The sequence below is a fragment of the Leptinotarsa decemlineata genome, unplaced genomic scaffold (assembly GCF_025532065.1).
Source record: "Leptinotarsa decemlineata unplaced genomic scaffold, Ldec_3_MD MMD2_tig00000010_RagTag_RagTag, whole genome shotgun sequence".
Classification (NCBI taxonomy): domain Eukaryota; kingdom Metazoa; phylum Arthropoda; class Insecta; order Coleoptera; family Chrysomelidae; genus Leptinotarsa; species Leptinotarsa decemlineata.
In genome coordinates this window covers 1,244,100-1,260,979 of record NW_027412538.1, presented here as the reverse complement: position 1 = coordinate 1,260,979, position 16,880 = coordinate 1,244,100, and the positions used below count along the sequence as shown (strand labels likewise).

The 16,880-nt window shown below is 35.1% G+C and overlaps 1 protein-coding gene across 6 annotated transcripts in view; it reads left to right on the top strand.

The window, feature by feature from the left end:
- Positions 1-16,880, top strand: part of wrd (Protein phosphatase regulatory B subunit well-rounded) — a 49,551-nt gene that overhangs the window by 24,163 nt on the left and 8,508 nt on the right. For 4 of the 6 annotated variants that reach the window (XM_074171229.1, XM_074171228.1, XM_074171226.1 and 1 more), the window contains 2 exons: positions 12,825-13,024; positions 15,871-16,308. In XM_074171229.1, the coding sequence (XP_074027330.1) occupies positions 12,825-13,024; positions 15,871-16,308 (638 nt within the window). Of the gene's footprint in view, positions 1-817; positions 1,335-12,824; positions 13,025-15,870; positions 16,309-16,880 lie in introns of those variants that run through there. The other 2 variants (XM_074171227.1, XM_074171225.1) reach the window with 2 other exon arrangements.

Below are 16,880 nucleotides of genomic sequence, written 5' to 3'. Positions count from 1 at the left end.
CTTTCTGAATTTCGTTATGGCCCCGCCCACTAGATCTGCGTTCGTTAGAAGAGAGATAGAGAGGAGAGAAAGATTTCTCAAGTCTCTTCCTAGATTTGACAAGTTGTATACTAGTTCTACGTGCATACGGAATAAAAATTGGTTCAAAGTAACTAGTTATACATGCATCATGTATAATGGTTGGTTTCTTTCTTATCGTAAAAATCGAAAAATTACTAGCAAAGATGATTATGCTCTTTATCTTTCTAACGGTTCATGTTTTACCTACCTTTCCGACCAGGTGTCGTGGTATATGTAACGTTAACAATAACTTTCATTCATTCATTAAAACTACTAAGTTACTTTCAGCAAAGTAGGCTGTTGAAAAATTGTGACATCCATAGCCAGCACATACTGCATAAAAACAACCCGTTAATTGAAAGTACAATTTTTCTTTTTTTTTTTCCAAATCGTGCGTCCAGCGATGTTATATTGTTTTATTCATTATTGGTTTGTTCTTCCTTCTTTTAATACATGTTAATATTATGACTCGAGCAATCAATTTTATAATCGGATAATGGATTCAATTAATTTAATAGATACTTTTCTCTAGTCATTGTATACGTTCAAAAAAAAACGAAATATTTCGTGCCCAAGTTAGATTATTCATTATCCATATCTTAACTCTTCCGAATATATTGAAGGTCGATTTGTTTGGCAATGAAGATTTTTCAATAATAAATAGTTGTTGTGAAAAAGCGTGGCAACGCCGCCTCCAAGTCAGTCGTGTCGTATAAGCAAGCTATTTCCCAAAGTTAACATCAGTAAAAATACGGGGGTTGCGAACCGACAGAGACAAACTATGACTTCCAGCACCAGTCCACCCTCATGACGTCGGTTCATATCATATTCGGAACACAATTCGATTCGCTATTACTATCGCAAAAAATAAATGATATTGACATTCGTAGGTGTGTGCGTGTTCCAGTGTTTATGTGTGTGAAGGAGTTAGTGTATCCACGTTTTCGGGTCGAATATGGTTCATTCAACCTACGCCCAAGGTCATGTTATGGGAGGTCGTGACTCGGGTCCTCTGGGCATCCCGAAATCGCCGTCATTTCACAGCGGACTCGATTTAGTAGCCTCGGCAAGCGTGGATTCTCTCAAAGCCGCCCTCGACCTGCAGGACAATACCGGTTTCCCGAGCAAGAGTTCCCTTTACGGAGAGGGCGGTAGAGCCGCCACAAACGGTGGGGAAATGACAACTGTTGGTGGTTTGTCGCATTTGGTGCTGCAGAGGAATTCCAAAGCTATGCGTGCCATTCAGGCCATGGGACCGGTGCCATCATTGAGAGGTGAAAACTATTTTAGCGGGTTCTGGCAATTACTCTTGTTGATCTAGTAGAACCGCTTTGGATTTTTACGTTTATATTCAGGCCACAACTTTACTATAATTATGTACATGATTCGAACCGCAGGAAAACTATTTTATTGAATCTGCCATCTCCAATTTTCCATGTGCTGTTTTTTTAATATGTGGGTTCTGCTAGTTGGATGGAAAAGGTAGCAGAATCAATGAATTGATGTAATACAAGTAGCTAATAGAGAGGTGGGAAACTTTATCAAAAATGAGCGAACCCAATCGCTGTATATCTAAATATTCATGATTAAAAAATGTTTTAAAATTATTTCAGCAATGGGTGCACGAAGTAATCACACATATAAAGAGTGTTTCCTAATTACGGTACGAAACTTCAGAGGGTGATTCATTAGGTCGTTTTGAGAATAAAAGTTCTCGTGAACATATGTCCGGAGTTGCTTCGTTTCTGAGATACAGGACGTTGAGGTTAAAAAAAAAAGATTTTTTAGATTAATCAACTGAAAATACTACTTTTTTTTTCGCTTGTGTTTTCTTCATATCTAGCTTCGTTTTCGGGAAAAAAATTAAGCCACTTTGCATATCATGAATACCTGCTTTGGAGACCAGCTGACAGTGATAGTGTTGTCATATCAGTGAAAGTCAGAGTTGTAATTAGCAGTGATTCCATCATGAATCATTTTATAGTTCAAGTAAATGATATAGTGCAACACACCTTCCAACAGCTTCCCTTTAATAATATAGTTAGGGAACTATCTAATTTCGTTATTCAATAATCATTTCTGATTATATAAGAATTACAATAACTATTATATATGTATAATAAATAAAATTATTGAAAGTTATTGATAGTCTTGATATAGAAATAGAAGTTATTAATCGGACATAGCACTCAAGAAAGTGGCAAACCATAGACACGTGTTTCGGGCTTTTGGCCCATCATCAGTATGGTGCATTTGTATTTCTATTTTTTGGTAACCAAGTGTTGCCCATCCTTACACTTGGCTGCACCATACTGATGATGGACCAAAAGCCCGAAACACGTGTCTATGGTTTGCCACTATCTTGAGTGAGATTTCTATGGGTTGAACAAAGCCTGCAAAAACGGTAAACGGTATCAAGTATTTTACAAACTGTAGGTTTTCGGCTAAAATGAATAATCTGAAAGTGTCGAGTTTGTACATTCTATGCAGTTCTCGAAATATTATGCTTTAACATGGAACGCCATCACTTACCATTGGCTGAGATGAATAGAGCTGTAGGACTTCTTCAAGGTGGTATGCGACAAAATGATGTAGCTCTTCGTTTGGGTGTCTCCCAAAGTATTATCAGTCGATTGTGGCGGCGTTTCCGTGAAACTGGCAGTCCAGCCGAACAACATTCAGGGCGAGGACGCGCTACAACTGCAGTTCAAGACCGATTTTTGGTCTTAACCGCAAGAAGACAACCAACAATCACAGCACCTGAGTTGGTTAACGTGTTGCAGCAGACGCACCAGGTAACCATTGGTCGTGATACTGTCAGAAATCGACTGCATGAAGCAGATCTCCACAACAGAAGGCCACTTAGATGTCCACCTTTGTCGAGAGGCAATCGCGGTAGAAGATTAGAGTGGTGTCAAGAACATCAAAACCGGGATGCAAATGATTGGGGGTCACAGTTTTGTTTACAGACGAATCCAGATTTGGATTCCATCCAGACTCTCGTCGAGTAAGACTTTGGAGACGACCTGGAAATAATGAACGTTTGAGACAAGTCCAGGAAGTCCACACATACAGAGGTGGTACAGTAATGCTATGGGGCGGAATCATGATCGGCGGCAGAACCGATCTCGTTTTTCCAAATCGCTCCCTCACAGCTCGACAGTACCTCGACACCATTCTTCTACCTATCGTCCGTCCGTTTGCTGGTGCTGTTGGTGAAAACTTCCACCTAATGCACGATAATGCTCGTCCACATGTCGCGCGTCTAGTGACTGACCGGCTCACCAACGAAGGAGTTGATGTATTGCCATGGCCAGCACAATCACCGGACCTGAATCCCATCGAGCATGTGTGGGACATGCTTCAACGAAGAATTACTCCGCATATGGGGAGCATTCACACAACGTTTCAATTGAGAGAGCTTTCAATCGCTGAATGGGCAAATGTACCTCAACAAGACATTGACAATCTCATTTTGTCGATGCACGATAGATGTAGGGCCGTAATAAACCAGCGTGGAGGCCATACTTTGTACTGATTCCAATTTTTTTTGTATTATGATTTTTTTTCGGGGTGCCAAAGAAGAGCCATATTTTTTTTTTAGTTTTGCTTATACGCGCACTCAGTATTTTTGACCATTTAATAAATTTTGTTGTAAGTTACATTCGTTTAATAATCACCCGTCAACTTTTTTTTCCCTAAAGCGATCTAAAAAAAAAATATTGACATTTGTAAAAATATCCCTAGACTTTTCCGATGTGTGTATATATTTGATTAATACAAGGGCTCAAGAAATTACACTTTCATATATATATATATATATATATATATATATATATATATATATATATATATATATATATATATATATATATATATATATATATAATAAATATTTCGTTTCATAATCGGTCCCATGATCTCTTTATATTTGCAGAAAAAAGTACACTTCGAAAAGCAAGAATTTGAATTGGCAGCGTGTCTGTTGACCAATAAAATTGATCGTTTCTGGAGCGGAGTTGTCAAGTATACTGGTTTTCAATATCCAATCACAGATCTGATGATCCAATTTGACAGACGCCTTTTTTGTTGTTATTGTTGTCAACTCGGTGTGAAAACAACTGTTACAATTATCTAATTAAATAACGTTTTTTTTTTGTGAAAGGTAGGTCTCGGCGGGTGGCTATTTTGCTGCATATTCCGTGTCATTAGTTTACATTCCGAAAAATATTTTTTCAGGTTATTTTTGGATTGAATTTTATCATTACTACCTTGGCCGAACTAAAATAAAAATTAAATGAAAACTTTCTATCTTTCGATAAAATACAAAGTCTGAAATGAATCGTCATATAAATAAAAGGGACCTACTAAATATATCACCTACCGTTTCAATTTTTCATTCTTCATTTCGGTACCTAAGTATTGCAAATTTTTCAAGTGAAATTCATCGATCACTTCAAAATCGATTCTTGGTAAATTGTCGGAGTCAGCTTTAACAAAACTAGGCTCAACATTCATTTTGAAATTATTTTGACAAAAATACGAAATTATGTGTAGAAACCATTGACATTAGAAAGAGCACATTTTCGCATACACTACAGAGGACACTGGCTGACTGGATGACAATATGGCTAATATACCAGTAACGTTGAATTTCTTATTTTTGGTGGGTGGCATGAATGCATAATTGATTTATATTATCAAGGTTCATGAACATTCAAAAACCATTTGAAAATATAGCTCGTTAAATTCTATTTAGAATCATATTTAGATATAACTTGTACTATACCAGTTATCAAGGCAAATATTATTGTCCATTTTTATGCTCAATTCGTGGATTCGAGCGATTTTATTAATGTATATTTATTTGTTTGCTGGCTTCATTCCTAACAAAAATTAATGAATAATTACAGGAAATTTTAATTGATCGTTCATTTTCTCAGGAAAATGGAGTACCCATATCACAATTTATTGGTTTATTCGGCATTAAAAATGTATGTCATATCGGATTCATTCTGCTTGTTTTTGCAACATTGAGTTTCAACTTTTTCTTAGCTGACAGCTCGCGTAGAAATGATTCGTTTTTTCATCGAGTTTAGTTTGTATGTGTGTTAAAAGTGTTTTAGAGATATATTTGAATATCAATATGGTGCATCCTTGTGCTGATTTTAGTTGTGCGGAAAGGCACAAGAAAACAGAAAGCGCATTGGTTTATAGATGAGTTATTTCATATAATGAGTTTAGGTTTCCAAAGGATAAAATGATGAGAAAAGAAATGGGTGAAAGTATTGAAAAGAAAGAACTACAATCCTTCTACTCTTCCAAGACTTTATAGAAATCATTTAAAAAGTGACTATAAATGAAAGGAGGAAGAAAATATTGAATTTGATGACACAGTTTGTTTATATCAACTTCAAGTATTCTCCATAGAAAGTATTATCTGGAGTTAATACTGTTGCTGGAAGTATTATACATTTTACTTCATTAAATTGTATCATATGAATAATGGTATTGAAGCAGAAGCTTTTGTTGGATCAGTTAGAGTACAATCAATTCTGTGTATACTTGACCTCATTCAACCTTCCTCTCAAGTTTTAGAAGATTCAACAGATTACCCAAGCGAGACTATAATGTTTGAATTTAGTAGCGATATTAGAAAGAGGTATGTATGTAGGAATCTTTTTTTTATAATAAATTGTAGTTATACAGATTGAGGATTGTAGAATAAATTGAATATTTGAAATTATTCTTTAATCCATTTCGCTATATTTTTTGATTTTCATAACTGTATATCATTAAGTAATGCATAAAATCATAGTTTAAGTGAATATTTTGTGATCTTTCGACTTTGTGTGATTTCAGATATAGAACTTATTTCCAAACATGATTTTTCGTGTAATTTTTCATTAATTGAAACGTTAACGGGTTCATATACACTTCCATAATTGAATTGATGATAATTATAGGCTTCGTAAATTTTACTATTTGGCAATGTTGATTATTTCTATTGTTCCTATTGGTCAATCGAACAAGAAGCGGGAAGAGGGCCGTGACGTCACTACCCTACCACATTCGATTTTTAATAATTACGGGAAAACTACAGTACTTAGAGAACTGAAACAATATATATATATATATATATATATATATATATATATATATATATATATATATATATATATTTTTTTTTTTGATTGATTCAACTAATTTTCCTTTATTTTGAGTATTTCAATATTAAATTCTACAAAAAGGATTTGAAGCTTTATATCTTCTATTAATTATCTGCGAGCGCTTTCGACAGTTGGTAGTACTGTCATCTTCTGGCACTCCTCAAACTGAACTGGTCATCTTGTTGTCTGTCTCTTTATACGGTCAGAGCGTCTTAACTCAGGTATTTCAGGTACTTTAGGTAAATTTGCCTGTATTTGTTCTGCATCAGGTACTCTTCTTCGTGTTAGATCTTCTCTAGGAATGTGTATGGTTTTGTAAGCCAATCATAAAACTTGGTTAGTAAAAATTATCCAATACGAACCGCCAAGTCTAGAGTCCACGTGGACTAGTTCGCTGCCGGTTCATTTGTATGTATTGTTTTTTAGCCTTTGAGAATGCCGACAACTTTAAAAGTACACAATATCGTTTACTTTGATTATACTAACACTGAAATGGCTGGCATGCACATTATAGCACAATTAAATGAATAGCAAAAAATTTGAACAGAGTACAACATTAGCCTCAAATTATGGCCTGAAAAAACAAATGTGAAAATTCAAAGTGGTTCTGCTAACTCAAACTGCCTACTCCTACGAACTGCCCTCGAATAGACCAAAGAAGAATATACCAGAGAATGATTGTTATAGGAGTTGTCCGAGTCTGAGGGATGGTCTATATTATGAAGAACGAATGTTCAAAAATTATTTCTATATCCTCAAAAAGTCAAGTTCAGTCAAGTACAAAATACCATGCCATACAAATACCTGCCATGCCGAGTATGAACCACCCCTTAGACGGCTCACATATGAATCATTTCTTGATATATTGTTTTTGCACAACAGCACAACTGTCATTAAAAGTGACATTTTTAATGGTTGTCAATAGTATTAAAAAGTAGTTTACTAGTGTTGAAAGTATTTTTAACGCGATTTTTTTGGACCAAATAGCAATAAACAAAATATAATTATTCAATTTTCAAGAAAGTTTTATTATGAACAATAGATATAGATACAATTAAATTCTGTTACAAATGTATTATATTCATTAATTACATTATTATTATTATTTATGAACAGTAATATGAAAAGTACAATTAGAACAACTGCTGATATTAATACCTTGCGATGTTGAAGAGCTTTCGAACTATCTGAGTTGACAATTTCATGGGCATTGACATTTGATTATTGAAGCGAAGAAGACGATGCTGTAACGCTGGAGCAAGCTGTTGGGATTATTCTTTCAGCAATACCCTTTTTATAAGAAATAGATTGATCGATGTAACCCTCAGCTACTGTTGTAGACTTCCATCCTCCATGTTTCTTAATATCCGTTATATTTGCTCCTGATTCTGCTAGCAAACAAGCAGAAGACCTGAAACAGTGACCTGTATATTCCTTTGGTTCCGGGAGGTTCAGAAACTCAGCAATGGTAGAGGGCATTTTCCTAAACGTTTGGAATCTTTTTATTTTTCATTTTTTGTTAATATTTTTCAATTTTCAGCTTTTATTAATATTTCAATTTTTTATTTTATTTTTTGTTGTTTGCTTGCATGTTATTTCTTTGTAATTTCAGTTTTTTGTTTAATAAAATTGTTCTTTTCGGTTAATCTTTTTAATTTTTTTCAGGGATTTCAAATCAATTTATATTATATTAGACAATGGAAGTTCGAACTGATGTAATTAAATTTATCTATTTAATTATGGACAATTGTACAAAATACTTTGTATGATATTTGTGTTGAAAGTAAGTTTTACTTTGTAAAATTGCCCGTTTCGCAAACTTTTTCACTCACAAAATAGAACCTTACTTTTAACACTCATATCATAAATAGCTATTTCGTAATCCCATACTATTATTTTGATTCAACGGTATTCAGATGAAAACTGAAAATTTAATGTTAACAGCCTCTGTTCATATTGTTTTTGATATCGCTCTTGAGTTATTTTCAGCAGTACCTAAATCAACACTCGCTGCACATGATTCTTTCAATATTTCTAAAGAAATTTGATTTTGTTCCTCAATTTCTTCAATTTCATCCATGGTCGTTGTTAAAGCGAACTCGCGAACACAAAAAAACTAACGTTGATATTGTTAAGTTGTTCCATGACAACACGATGTTAGGATTTTTCTGTAGAATTACGAGGTTTTTTTAAGGATAACACAAGCACTACAGGAAAAATCCTTAAGGTGCTCTCAGAGCGGTGCCTGTCCTCAGAATCAAAATGTAATCTTTCAACGGGATTACGAAAAGTCTTGAACGACACGCGGCCGATACGCAAATAACGGATTCGGTTGTTCAACCTCATCCGTTATTTGCTACATATCGACGTTGTAACGTTAATTATTCTCGGTCTATCCGAAGTGTCTGTACCAAATATGAAATTGGTTAAACAAGTTTTCAAGTATATTTTTGCAAAGATCGTTCAACAATAAACCACCCCTTAGACGGCACTCAAATGAATCATATCTTAGTATTGTTCCACGGTCTATTCAATGCTGTCTATGCTGAACATGAACTTGACCAAACATTTTTAGGATACAAAAGGGATTATTGAAAATTTCGTTCGAATATAAACCATCCCTCAGACGGCTCCCAAATAAATCATGTTCTGGTTTGTTTTTCGGTTCATTTTTAAAGATATAAACAGTAGTTTTCAAAATATCGTTGAAGTAAAATATGAGTAGAATTTTTGGAAATTTCGTTCCAAGTATATACTGTAATAATTGTACAACTCCAGTTCAGGCTGACTTTTTTTCGATAGGGAACATTAACAAGTGATTAAAACATATATACGTTTTACCATTCCCATCATTAACTTCCTCGACAGATGACTTTGTCATCTTGGCAAGGTCTACTTCGGAAAGGGTAGCTTGCAATATCCTCCAAAGTACGTTGGACGTTGTTCACAGTTGGTGCCTGAGGGAGCAGATGTCTGTCAACCCCAGCAAAACTGTAATGACTCCCTTCGCCAGGAGAAGAAAATTGGATATTCTAACGCCACTTTTCCTCAATGGTAAGGTCATTCCATTTGGAACGGACGTGAAATATCTTGGCATTGTCCTTGATAAAACACTCACCTGGAAACGCTCACTTGGAAAAATTTTTACACAAAGCCAGACTGCCCCTATGAACATGTCGAAGGAGTTGTAGTAAAACTTGGGGTTTAGATCCCAAACAAATCCATTGGATCTATGTGATGATTGTCAGACCATTGATCACTTATGGTGCAATTGCCTGGTGACCGAAGGCTTTACAGAAAGCGGCCCAGGCTAAGCTCTCTACCTTACAGAGACAGGCTTGTCTGGCCATCAGTACCACACCGTCAGCGGCCATGGAAATCCTTCTAGATCTACCTCCTCTACATATTTTTTTAGAGAGAAAGGCTAGATGCACTGCATATAGACTTGTGCACATTGCCAATTGCACAAATAAATTTAATGCAGAGTGCAACAGACTGTTGGTTGACACTGGAAGTCACAGCATTCTGGAAATGACATCTGATTGTATGCCTCCAACTGTCAACACGAACTGCCTTATAAAGTACTGTTCCCGAGTAGAGAGGACTGGATCCTCCGGGAGAAGAAAATATTAAGAGCAGATGGTTGTTGGTTCACAGATGGATCAAAAACACCTTCCGGTTCCGGTGCAGGTATTTTCTGTCGCATACCCAGGGCAGATATCAACCTGCCTAGGAACCTATGCGACTGTATTTCAAGCGGAAATTCACGATATAGAATTGTGTGCAAAGAGATTGGAAGAATCCAACCTCATACACAAGTCAATAAAAATATTCTCGGACAGTCAAGCGGCGTTGGAAGCTCTTGGCTCCTACCGAGCAACGTCTAAATTGGTAGTAAATTGTCAATAACGACTCTCCTCGATAGGAAGACTTAACAGATTGTCTCTGGTCTGGATTCCTGGCCATACTGGCCTGGAAGACAATGAGGCTGCTGACTCCCTTGCTGCAAGCAGCTTCATCGGACCAGAACCTGTCATTGGCATCGCTTTAGGCTTTGCCAAACAAAGATTGAACACCTGGATGGCCAGAAGATTTATGGACTTCTGGCAAAATCTTCCAGAATTAGCTTACTCCAAGGCATTTATTAACCATTCGAAGTTTGATACCAAACTGTTGGACTACAGTAGGGATGAACTACGATGTCTAACAGGCCTTCTTACAGGGCACTGTCATTTGAATCATCACATGCAGAGACTCGGGCTGTCGGAAAACAGTGTGTGTCGCCTCTGTTTGGAAAATGATGAAACAGCAGAGCATATACTTTGTGCCTGCCATGCTGGGGACCGAATAGAGTTTTTATAGTTCGGCAGAGCCGTACTCTTACCATCTGACCAGAAAGACCACTCACAATACAAACTGATCGGCTTCGTTAAGAAGCCGATTAGTTTGTATGGTGTTGAGTGTGAGCCACAATAAACCCTTGCTGGTTGCGGTGGAGAGTCGAATAGACCTACTTACTTTGAACCTAACCTAACATCATTAACGTCTGTTTCAAGAGTTTCACCATTTCCAACATTACTATTCATATTTTGTTGCAAACTTACTATTTCTTCATTTTCCTTTGAATCATTGTTGAAAACCTTAATAAACTTTTATTTCTATAAGCGTTCACCATTTCTGCATGGTATGATCTAGGTTTCTCAACATTTTTTATACAATTGTGGCGTTGTTCTAAACCCTAATCAGACAATTGGATTTTTACTGAAACTTTTATCACCGTTTCGAAATTATGTGTTCTTATTATGAGAGATTATTCCTGTGCCTTTGACACGATTAATACTGAGATTTTATTATCAATCATACATAACCTTGGATTCGTACTCAACAACAAATCGTTAACAAGTGAAAATTGATGATGAACTTTCAGATACAACAAGGTGTACCACAAGATAGCATTCTTGGCCCTCTTTTATATACAATGTATACATCGAATTTTCATCATGATTTTTTCCACATCAATTATCATTTATATTACGATAGCACTCAGGTGTATTTTCTTTCAATTTGAACGAAATTGAAGAAGCTTATGATATAATTAATGCAGATCTATCACGACTTGTGACATTTTCTAATCTGTGACATTTACGAATCTGTATCAATGATGATGTTAGTAATTTCAGTGATTATGTAAAAAATATTGGTTTGCATCTGGACTCAAAATTGCGATTTGATAAACATGTCACTTCAAAACTGAAATCGGCATACGCAGCTTCAAAATCATTATATCCTCATCGAAACGAAATGATCTCAAAAAAAAAAGTTTGTGACATGGTTCATGGTCCTTTTCTTCGGAAGTCTGATGCATTTCGTATCCAAAAAGTACAAAATGCATGTCTACAGTCTTAAAAGAAGAGAGAGGATTTCAGATAAGCTTAAAGAAATAGGATGGTTAGATATGTTTAATCGTCGTTTATTACATTCACGTGTTTCTTTCCCATACAAGTATATCGCGAGGTATATCGTCTATATAAATTTCCTTTACAGAAGTCTTGAAAACTACAACTGTGCAAAGATCTGAACTCTGAGGATGTAGATTGAATTATTTTGTTACTGATAAGAGCTAAATTTTTTTTATTTTTCATTCTTTCCGTTTCGAAATTGGTACAAACAAATGCTTTGTTTGTGATATACGTAGTGCTTCTATTTCAGATTATAATTATTATTGCAAACATTTTTCAGAAAAAAAAAATTCTCAAAAGTTTGTTATTGGATGGAAACGCATTAATTAACTATTTATTTTTTCCAGTAAATATCAATATTGTGGAATATTTTTTTTAATCAATTAGTTTATTTACCTGAAACACCTTAATTTAACGGCTCTGATTTGCTAATCACGAGACGTAAAGTACCTAAATTCTCATTACAATTAGATACATACACCCCAGAAAAAACATTTTTTGGCTTTTTACCAGGAGAAAAAAAATTGAAATCAACTCCCGAAATTCGTGTTTTTGTTTTTCTAATTTTCTTAGAAGAAAGGCAAATTATATTCTCAAGATTTACAAAGTAGGTACTGAAATATTCAGTAGGTTTTTGAAAATTCAGAAATAAAACAGTCGAATTGAGAAACATTCGTAACGAAGAATCGATTTCTTATCTAACTTTGTTACAGTACCGGGTCTGATAAATTTACTAGTTAATGCCATATAAAACCTCTCACATAAAAATGATTAGACAAAAAAATTATTCCACGCCGTCCATGCCATACAAACAAACTGCCGACGTTCGGTAACTATTTATAATATACTATAGTTCACTATAGGAAAATATCGCCGAAGGTATTTGATAAATTACTTACATGTCAAAGCATATGATAAATGAAAAATACTGTATTTGTTCTCTTAATAATAATAATAATAGGTATTTATTCCCAGAATGATACAATAAATAAATGGGAACATTTACTGAAACGGGAAAGGCTGAAGATCAGTTGGTTGCATCGAAAGATGCAACCTCTGTTTTTCATCTTAGGGTTCATTCGAAGCAGAATCATATTCAACTGTGAAATTAAATTTCACATTTATTTCTTTACAGATGCAGCTCCTGACGATAGAGAAGAATTGTTTGTTCAAAAAATCAGACAGTGTTGTGTCCTTTTTGATTTCGCGACAGATCCTTTATCCGATCTCAAAGGAAAGGAAATCAAAAGGGCTGCCCTCCAAGAAATGGTCGAATATGTTACACAGCAGAAAGGCGCAATCACCGAGACTATATATTGTGAGGCTGTAAATATGGTGAGTCCTAATTTTATTTTATTTTTCATTTATTGACAGTATATATTGTACAATATATTATACAATTTTGGGAAAGAAGGAGTTGGGCTTTCTACTTCTCCATCTTAATACTAAGAAAAAAAGGAATCAATCAATTTAACAAAAGCAATTCTATATACAAAGATGTGTAGATTATGCAAAGATTTTCAGACACAAACGCTGAAATATACGAAAACCACTTTTCTCTATTCCGTTTGTATTCTAAACATTCGTAATGGAATCGAATCAGATATTATTCACAGGATTCCTACACAATATAATTAATGAAAGGAGTAAATTTCACTTACATTCAATAAAAATATTTGTCATCGCTTTTTAACTTACACACTACCTAAAATTTATAATATTCTACCCCTAAGGATAAAACGTATTGAAAATTATAAAACCTTCTCAATAGAATCAAAAAAATGTATCTTCAAAAATTATTTTGAACATCAAAATATTAGAACATCACTAGATAAACTGCCACTAAATTGTTTCCTAACTTTTTGTTCACAACTGAACTATGGATGTTAAATAAGTAGATGTTTAAAATGTTCACCGCGAACGTCTTGGCAACATCCTAATCTCAAATAAAACTGTCTTCTTACATTATTTAACACATAAGGCGTGACCGACCTAATCGCAGCGTTATTCGTTCTTTCAAGTCATTCAAATCTGAAGGTTCAGTTTTGTACACATTGCTCTTTACATATCCCCATAAAAAGAAATCTAATGATGAAAGAGCAGGTGATCGCGGTGGCCATTCAATCGATCCTCGCCTCCCTTTGTTGTATCAAGGTATTGCCGGACATTAACTTGGTAATGTGGTGGTGCTCCATCCTGCTGAAACCACATCGTATTCACTGGAACTGGAGGGTTTCCTGGATCAGGATATAAAACTTGCTAAACATTGGAATGACATCATTTTGAAATAGTGCCAAATAATTATCGCCATTCAAGTTGCCCTCAATGAAAAAGATACCAATGATATGGTTTCCTATAATCCCTGCCTAAAAATAAACCTTTTGAGAGTATTGCGTGTGTTCTTCTCTCATCCAGTAAGGATTTTCCGTTGACCAATAGCTGACCAGTAGCTGACCAGTAGAGACAAAGTACACTCATCAGAAAACATAACGTCATCTAATTGTATGATATTGTAATCCAACATGTCCATCATTTGCTCACAAAAATAAGTTCTTCTATCAAAATCGTCTTCCATGGGCTTTTGAGTAGGTATCATTTCATAGGAATGCATTTTATTTTATTTCAATATGTTTACTATCGATATATGGCTAACATTGAATGTAGTGGATGGCTGTATACTCGATGTATGTGGGTTTTCCTCAAACTCAAGCATCACATGTAATTTGATTTCATCTGATTTTCTTATCTGCCCCACATGACCAAGCTCGCGAAACTGCTCTCTATTTTGCTTATTGTTCCTTGAGATATGGGCGGTAAATTCGGAAATTTCTCATGAAATAGGCGAGCTACTTTCTGTTGTTTTTAAGTTTTATCTCCGTAACCAATCATTTTTAAAACTATTATTTTATGCGTTTCTGTTAATCTAACCCATTTGTCAGACTTGAAGTTAACAAACTTTAAAACTTAAATTGAAATACTGACAACTAATGTTGTAACATACAAAACAAGTTGACAAGGCGTTTTGAACTAACGTTGCCACGGAAATTATTTACAGCATAGGTCAATGAGGGTCATACCGTCTCGATGGTTTGGCAAGACCAGAACATCAAAACCCTAAAGTGTGTCAGTGTAGCCACACTGCTCTACTTCTTGAAAATGGCTTCAAAGTCGAAGCCGAAACGTGGAACAATGTAAAACTTTGAGCGCGGTTCAACCCGAAATTCAGATGTCGAAATTTATAACCAGAGAAATCTATTCTATTTGTATACTTATCTGGTGACTTTATCCACCTTCATTATCAAACCTACGATCAATTTGGTATTATCAGTGTCAAAAATAATAATAACAAATTGATTTACATAAAAAGACGATTAATTTATAATGTTTTGATTTAAATAGGTTGAATAAAGAAAATGGATACTTCAAAACGTCACCAGATAATAAATATTTATTTTTATGTGCAAAATTTTATAAATTCAAGATACTGACAATTTTTTTTTTCAAAAAGCTAATTCATCGAATGCAGTAATTTTTTGCCCTTTCTACATTTGTATTTATTTTTAAATTTAATATTCTAATTATTTTATAGATCTGTAGATGGTAACACAATCCTAAATAAAAAACCATTTCAAATATAAATTGTCCACAAATTATTACAATTATCTTCGCATCATACAGAATACATCATTGGAAAATTTATATTAATACCCCCAGTTCGCCGCCTATTAATACTATATTTAACGCAATATGATAAACAGCGTCGGCCGCCTCTTTTGAAAATCTTTGGTGCAAGTTACCATTTTAATGGTTCCTTAGCGGCGTCCTCAAAGGGCATAGCGGGTAGAAATATCTCAGTGACTTTGTGGATGAATTGCATGAGACGACTATGTTGCTTTATTTGATGTACCAGCATGTTTGTGTTTTTGAAGTTCTTTCGCTACCAGTTGATACCGAATGGACTATAATTGAACTCACTCATGTTTAAAAGCGCTCCTATAATAATATTACTTGATTTCAATACGTTACAGTAAATATATATTTCATAAATCAAACTGAAATTGCATCAGATGTATTGGGTAGTTCGAATGTTGAAATTTCAACATGTAAACTAATTCAAAAACTCAATGTTTGTTACATATTTTACATTGTTCCTAATGTCATCGTATTTTTTTTTATTTCAGTTTGCTGTGAATCTTTTTCGAACGTTGCCGCCCTCCTCCAACCCTAATGGAGCCGAATTTGACCCAGAAGAAGATGAGCCCACCCTAGAAGCTGCCTGGTCGCACCTCCAGCTAGTCTACGAGTTATTCCTCAGAGTATTAGAAGCACCAGATTTCCAGCCCAATGTCGCTAAAAGATATATAGACCAAAAATTCGTGTTGCAGCTGTTGGATTTGTTCGATTCGGAAGATCCTCGAGAAAGAGATCTACTGAAGACAACTCTTCATAGAATTTATGGCAAATTTTTGGGTCTGAGAGCTTTTATTCGTAAACAAATAAACAATGTATTTTATAGGTTTATATATGAGACTGAACACCACAACGGTATAGCAGAGCTTTTAGAAATCCTGGGATCCATTATCAACGGGTTTGCTTTGCCCTTGAAGGAAGAGCACAAGGTGAGCTAATTTTCAGCAGATCTAATTGTGTGACATTTGTGTTCCACTAGTAAAACACAAACTCTCTTTTTACAATCAGTGTCAAAACAAGCAACTCTGGCGATATTTTGTGAGATTTTCACTGAACAGATTACAATCGAGTATCGAGCTGTCATTAAATATTAGTTTTTGAAAGGCGCAAATCAAAGATTAGTTGGATTCTTTACATGGGGACTCTGCACCATCATTTACCACAGTGAAATTTCGGGCAGCTGGATTCAAACGTGGCCGTAAGAGCTTGGGAGGCGATAAACATTCGAGACGTCCGAAAACATCGCCAAAGTTTACCAAATGGTGCTAGATACCCATCAAATTAAAGTGGGAGTGATAGCAGAGATCATGAACATGTCAAAAGAACTTGTTTGTTACTTATTAAATCATCATTTATGCATGAGAAAGCTGTCCGCGCGATAGGTGCCGCGATTGCTCACACAGCAAAAACGTGTTATAATGAACATTTCCAACGCTCTGTTGGCGTAGTTTAGGCGCAATAAATTCGAGTTTTTGTGCCGATTAATTTTTTTTCATAAAAC